The sequence below is a fragment of the Nelumbo nucifera genome, chromosome 3 (genome assembly GCF_055504915.1).
Source record: "Nelumbo nucifera cultivar China Antique chromosome 3, China Antique-T2T, whole genome shotgun sequence".
Lineage (NCBI taxonomy): Eukaryota > Viridiplantae > Streptophyta > Magnoliopsida > Proteales > Nelumbonaceae > Nelumbo > Nelumbo nucifera.
The window spans coordinates 16,438,872-16,446,130 of NC_142651.1; the positions used below are offsets into that span (position 1 = coordinate 16,438,872).

Below are 7,259 nucleotides of genomic sequence, written 5' to 3' on the forward strand. Positions count from 1 at the left end.
AAAAGAAAACTAGTTGTTTGGTGGTTGATGTACAAGAGTCCTCGTGGATACCCTTATAGCCACATAAGTGGCCCTAAAACCTCATTATTAATCAATTAATTATTCTCTTATCAGCCCAATAATATAAAATTAATTAGATAGAGATCAACTCAAAATGGAGGTAGGTCCAACAAATACAACGCAGACCATCTCCCATGCTGGATTCATCACCCCATTGGGTAGTCAAAAAACTATAGCACAAAAAGTTCTGCCAAGATGGGTTTTACCATTCTGCGTTTCTGCTTGCAACTTTATCTCCCAAAACTTGCAAAGAATAACAAAGGCTTTGAATGTCAGATGGCACGGAGTAATTTTACCACAATTGATGTATTTTTATTATTGTTCTTGATAAGCTGGATTTCGAACGCATGCCCTCATGGTTGAGTTACTGATGTTCAATCTGTCAACTATTTTTTTTTTTTTTTTTTTTATTAACATCTTTCAACCATTTAAGGTCTTAAATGCGTGACCTCAATAGTCAATAGTAATTCGTACATGTTTAGGGGAAAAGACTCTCAATATCTAGTTTATAGATACAACCATCCATGGACCGAGCAATCAGAGTTTCGTTCAATCTAACAGAGAAGCAACTAGCCCCACCCTCGCCTTGTTTCAGTTTGTATACTTGCTATTGACACAACACAGTGAGCCCATCAGGCTTGAAGAGTGCACAAAGAAAATCCATCCATACATTCGAACATTAGGCCACTTAGTAAAATAAGCTTTGATACCATATCAAAGAACCGTACAAGCTTAAACTGTTAGGTGAGGTCCCTGAGCCATCAGAGTAGTTCAATCTACCAGAGAAGCATCTAGTCCCACCCTCACCTTGTTTCAGTTTATATGGTTGCTATTGACACAACACAAGTGAGCCCATCATGCTTGAAGAGCGGACCAAGCAAATCCATCCATACATTGCACTGAAATTTAATTAAATATAATAGTCGCAACAAGGATCTAACATTAGATCACTTAGTCAAATAGGCTCTGATACCATATCAAAGCACCCTACAAGCTTAAACTGTTAGGTGAGGTCCTTGAATTGGCCTTTATCAGTTAATTGCCTTGTATCCAACATTCAGACTATAAATATTGCTACACAATATGGTAGATTCAGATCTCAATCTTAGAATTGGTATATTCATCTATTGATTTTGTGCTAGTTGCCTAATTCTGTAGCTGAGTAAACCAGTTAGGCCGGCAGTAAAGTTGACAACAAGAAATAACATGTATCATATCAGATGTTCATTTTCACATGAGATATGAAACACCCAGTTAAAAAGCACCTCTGGATTCTGATGAACAAAAGAACACAACTGCAATTGATTTCTGGAAACACATGAGGTTATAAAATACAATAATATGACCCAATCAATCACATGTTCCAGTTAACTAGAGCCCCAACTCCCAAAGGTTTATTCAACCACCTTACAGTGATTTCTTTCCCTTCTCTTCTTGCTTTTTGTTTCCTTCTTTCTCTTGCCCTTTGGTTGACACAGGAGTTGACAGAACCTGTGGCCTCGAGTTTATGAAGCTCAGATTCCAACAAAAAATATTACAGCTTGTGTGTAGTCGGCTGCAAACTTTTGTGACAAGCCATTTATGTCAAGAACAAAGAGATACTAAGTGATTTTCTCTTCTTTTAACCGTAAAAGCGCTATAGGTTGTTGATCTTGATTCCTAGGATCTGCATTTTTAAGTAATAAGTGCTTTTCAGCTACAGCATTGAGAGGTTTTGGCTGTGGCATATTACTGTTGGCTGTGTTATGGCTGCTGTTCTTAGCTGTTGGTACATCATGATTGTGCTTCCCCTCATATGTTGTAATGACAGCTTTGGGGTCTGTAGAAGCTCTTTCCACATGCTTGCGAACATTACATCCAGCATTGGTGCATTTATAATAGCTCCTGTGGATAATATTGAGATGTATTTAGAAACCTGCCTTTAGTTGAAGGGAAAAAAATTAACAATAGAACACCTCTAGGCAGAGGTAGTAATTGAACAAGGATAAAAAAAAAACTTCAGTTCAAAACATGCATAGCTCTCAGAATGAGAAATTATCATTGAGTGCAGATGCTAAATTGTCATTGAAACACAAGCAAATAAAGTGGGCTACAAGTACCAAACATCATTCAAGAAAGGATAGAGAAATGATATGCTAATGATAACAAAAGAATGAAGCCACCTAGCATAGATACATATTTTTACATTGAACATAAAAAAGATGCCAGAAGACAAATATAGTGTCTCAAAGGACCTAACAGGGTAAAACCTTTGTTTCTACTGTAGCTACAGTAGTCCAAACCAGTAAGGAGAAGAAGAAGAAGAAGATGAAAGAACTGTCGAACCTGATAGCTAAACCCTATCAGTCGACCTCTTAATAGTGATTAGGCTTCTAATTAAATGTACAAGGACTAAACTGCCCCTACTTAAGTATGGGACAGAGAACCTCTAATAAGACTGCCACATAAGCTCATAACTTAACCAAGGTGAGTTGACTAATCTACCCTTATTCGGCTAACTCTAACAACCTTCATTGTCCATAATATGAGAATAGTACTTTCTGGATAACTATAATATATATTTGAGTGTGCCAATTTCAAAAAGGATAGAGAACAAAGAGAAGGAAGCTTCTGCCTAAGCATGTGACTGAACATGCATCTGCTACTTCCGTGACCACCACACCAAATTTAGGAAACAGAGGTCCTTGTCATATTAAGATAATAATGAAGAAAGGAAACTATGTAGCCATCAGAGTTTACATAAGAAAAAAAAATGGGAAAAAGAAAGGAAACTATGTAGCCATCAGAGTTTACATAAGAAAAAAAAAAGGGAAAAAGATCAACAAACATGAAAATGTGATTCTTCTGAGCAGGAAGCTCCTTGTGAGTTTCACAATAACACATAAGAAAGCATAAGTGTAAATATCAAATAGTACATCCACCTAGTATGGTTGTGAGGTTGATTTACACAATATAGACAAAAAGCAGAAAACCCAAGCAACTAAAGTAAGCCAAACAGTATGCAGCAAAACATTATGCTCAAGAGGATGGATGGTGCATGTGAGATTGGATCGCAGAATGAGAGCAAGAAATTGAGTTTATGGTAAATTCTGTATATTCAATACCAAGATTTATTTCACAGTTTGAGCAATTGGTTAATGGAGCAAATGTGCAAAAGCTGAAGGTTTGCATTTGGTAACCATCTACTTTATTTCTCAATGTTACTCTTAAAGATCATCTGATTGCACCAACTTTGATTCAAACTTTATCCTCACATATGGAGACAAAGTTTTAAGTGTATAAGCATTCTGCTTGACATTTAGTGAAGTTTCATGTATCATGATATTGAGGTCAGGAGTCTGATCCTGGATCACTTTCTCTGAGCTTAGTGTCATGAGCACAAGACGCTAGAGGAGTCTAGGTCCGTGACATTAGGCTGCAAAAAGCACAGTCTCCTTGGAGGGGGAAAAATAACCCAAGAGAATAAGAGTCAATTTGGGCAAGAAAAGATGCTCGACTCCAACAAATTACTAGGTGAGACAGACAAAGAGCATAAATTTATATCATTTGCATGCAGTGAAACAAAATTACAACCTTGGGTGAGGGTTCCCCTTGACCACTTTCTGTCCATATTTGCGCCACCTATAGCCATCATCCAAAAGATCTACTTCACTTGTTGTCTGCACAATGATCCTAGGTTCTGTGACTGTCCTGTGTGAAGAAGCTACTTCAGAAACCCTAACTTCTGTGTGCCTGATAATTAAGAATAATGCAGGGATTTGTTACAACATAACAAAACTGAAGACTCTTTGAGTGCAGAAACGTTATTAGGTGTAAAACTTGCCTTCTCTTTGGATCAGGTTCATCATCATCCCCTTTATCTACTTTTGTTTCAGCATCACCCGTTTCCTCCCCATCACTTGAGCCAGATAATTGCTCAGGGGTCACTTGGCTGGAGTCCTGATCCTTCCTATAGATTGAGGAGATAACATTATCATTTGGCCTGTTTGAATTTCCAGACTGAACCTGTGAACCGAATTCTTGATTCCCTTGCGCATTTAAGATTGCATTTGGATTTCCACCTTCTTTTGCACGCTTATTGGGTTGAGGTGGATGATGGTTGTGCTGGCCCTTATAGATAATCTCAGTTACCTGACCGTCAAGAGAACACTCAACCTTTTTCTTGACAGAACAATTATGGTGGGTGCATTTGTAGTAGCTTCGAGGAAATTCGCTTCCTTTCACCTTCTTCTGACCATATTTACGCCAGTTGTAGCCATCATCAGAAGGCTTATCAACCGCAATACTGGAAGGTTGCAATCTCTGTTCAGAGTTGGATATTTCTGATGATTCCACTATGTTACCTTTAGGGTCAGATGTTGACAGTGGCATATTTTGACTTGAAGTTGCATTGGAACCAAAGGACATGCTGTTTGACGGCAAAGCTGGAAGAGGTGCTGGCACTGAAGATGCATATTCACCATGAATGTACATATGCGATTGGGATTGGGCAGCCTGTGCTGTGACTTGTGCTAGAGCTTGTTGGTGGGACATTCCAAAGGAGCCCTGTGTACGTTCAGAAACCAAAGAAATGAATACCTGACACAGGTTACCAACTATTGCTTTTTACATGGTAATTTGGCATTAAGGAAATACTGTATGGTCCTACAACCACCAGAACATAAGATGGATTTCACAAAGTAATTTGGCATTAACAAACTACAAACTGCTGCTTACAACCACATCATGATGGAAATTGCCTTAACCCATACAGTGCATGTGACCCTCCTATGCTCAAAGTCAACTGCACAGTCAGAAGGTTGCCACTTTCTTGGGCCAAAAGTAGGCTGTCGTTGAAGGATTCTACCACAAACTAACATATAGATTTACATTCGCAAAAGGGAAGAAAATAAAAATGAAAAGAAACACAGTGATATAAATGTAACAATCAGAAAGAGGGCCAACACATTGACTGATAAGCATTATCAAAGCAAATGCTATGCTTATAGCTCATGCATCCAAGAGTCAGCCTACTCAATGATTGCTCCAAAATGACAGATTGGGGGAAAGAACAGTACATAATAGTTGTCGACACCATCCTATACTTTACAACTAAATGGAAACGATTAAACCAGGAAGAACCCCAAATTCATGCCCATCAGGCAAGAAGCAACAAACAGAATGAATAATTACAGAAAACAAAAAGATGAAAAATCCACGCACAAACATTAGTACGCAACAAATTAACTGACCTGTGACAAAGGATAATGAGAACGATGATTCTTACCACCTATAAGCATTGCCCAAATCAACTGTCTGGAGCTACCAGGCCAGAGAACTGACAAGAAAATTCCACCCCCCCCCCCGACTCCAACGTGCACCTCTCCACTGATTATAATTTATAACAGAGGAAGTAATATCTGGAGATATATACGACACAATAAAATTCACAAAGTATTCACATAGGTCTGTTATTTGACTTTCATCCCAACCTGCAAAATATGTTTCTACAACGTCAAACGCAAACGAAATAAACAGATTGGCGTTTCCAAAAATGGATTGAAGCCCAAAATAGAGTAAATAATGCTGCTTCTAGACTTCTAATTTCAACCTCTGCTTAGTTGTGATGCGATTCACATAGCCGAACTCAAAGAAAGTAATTCCGACTTGATAACGTTCTGATTTAGTTTTATATTTTATTTTTTTGTTGTTGATAGTAAAGATAAATTTTCATAAACAGTTAAAGTTTCTTCAGTTGCAACAGATTTATAGACGAGCATCAAGAGGATAAAAAAGAGCTATCTAGGTATTTTAGTATGATAATATACTTCATCCGGTTACCTGAACAGGCGAAAAGAGTCCCGGTGAATCAAGCAAGCAAGCAGGGCTTAAACCAGGCGGAATCGTAAACATGGGCGAGTGGGCAATCACCAAATTCAACGGATGGTGCGGCTTAAGCCGGACATCCTTTTCACATCCATCCCCTGAACCGTTTTCCTTGAAAGAATTGTCGGTTGAATTGTCCGTCAAAAAGTTGGGTCTTATACCGGCAACCCCAACCGGCGAGGCCATGGCCCCAGCTAGGAGCTGCGAAAAAGACCGACAGTCCGACTCGGGATCGTTATCAGAGAAGAAGTTAGAGACAAGTGTCATCGGACCGGGGCTGGCGCCAGCTCCACCTGTGAAGAGACTCTCGACAGAGGAGCGCGGCGGGAGAGCAATCGTTGGGCGAGGAGGAGCTGCCGTTTTTGAAGCTCTCTCTTTTTCGGCCATCGTTGATGATTGTATGGATTGGCGCAATTATATGAGTTTCGCCATTATTGGGTCTTTTCTTGAAGCTCTTTTATCCCTTTCGTTCGCACAAACTCAGAGGAAATTGCAGAGAAGATCTACGTTGCATTTGCTGCACCTTCGGTGGATCTAAAAATCAATGAAAACTAAAGTCCACGGCACAGAGACGAGACGAGCAAATTAATAAAAGCGCATTTCTTTTTTTTCTGCTTAAATCCAACTTAAATTCCCTCCAAATTAAACTCAAATGAAATGAGGCAAAAAGAATAAAAAGGCCCAAGATCAAAAAAAAAAAAAAGGTCTGCCATCGTCATTGACTTGCTTACCCCCGACGACCTTAGAAAATAACAAATATACTTTTAATTAAAATTGGAATGACAAAAATAGCCTTCAGATTTAGTAGGAAAAATTATTGTGTGCATTGGGTATGGCATTGGCAAGATAGGAATCTAAAATCGGAAAAGTTTAGTATCGTGTGATGGATTAGACAACGGTGGTAGATATATAGATAGGAGAAAAATGATGATCATCCATCATGTGTGTATATAAAAGTAGAAAGAGAGAGAGAGAGAAGAAGTAGTAGTAGTTAAGGATAACTTTTCTGAGCCCCACCACTGAGGATAACACCCAAAAAGATAATTTGATTTGATGGGTTGCAGTAAGATTCTTTTCTCACTTCTCAGTCACGTAAAAAAACACGTGCCAACCAGCCGCCAATAGCTTATACGTCTTGCGGACGTGAATCGCATGACTCTCCAGTTTCTCTCTCCCTCTCACACGCTGTCGCTCGCTCTCCGCCTCTCCGCCTCTCCCCTTGGGCTTGGGCCGCTTGGCCCTGGACAATACGGTTGCGCTGTAACTGTCAGACCACCGCCACAATTTTATCACTCACCCACTCTTGTTATCTAGGGTTGTGTTTGGGGGGTGGG

At 39.3% G+C, this 7,259-nt stretch overlaps 1 protein-coding gene across 1 annotated transcript; it reads right to left on the reverse strand.

The window, feature by feature from the left end:
- Positions 1-1,338: 1,338 nt before the first annotated feature.
- LOC104598386 (putative WRKY transcription factor 4) lies at positions 1,339-6,649 on the reverse strand. Its single transcript, XM_010260422.3, has 4 exons — positions 5,881-6,649; positions 3,884-4,605; positions 3,634-3,792; positions 1,339-1,944 (listed from the first exon to the last, which is right to left on the reverse strand). The coding sequence occupies exons 1-4, from the start codon at positions 6,310-6,312 to the stop codon at positions 1,662-1,664; spliced, it is 1,596 nt and encodes a 531-aa protein (XP_010258724.1). The 5' UTR covers positions 6,313-6,649; the 3' UTR covers positions 1,339-1,661.
- Positions 6,650-7,259: the final 610 nt, after the last annotated feature.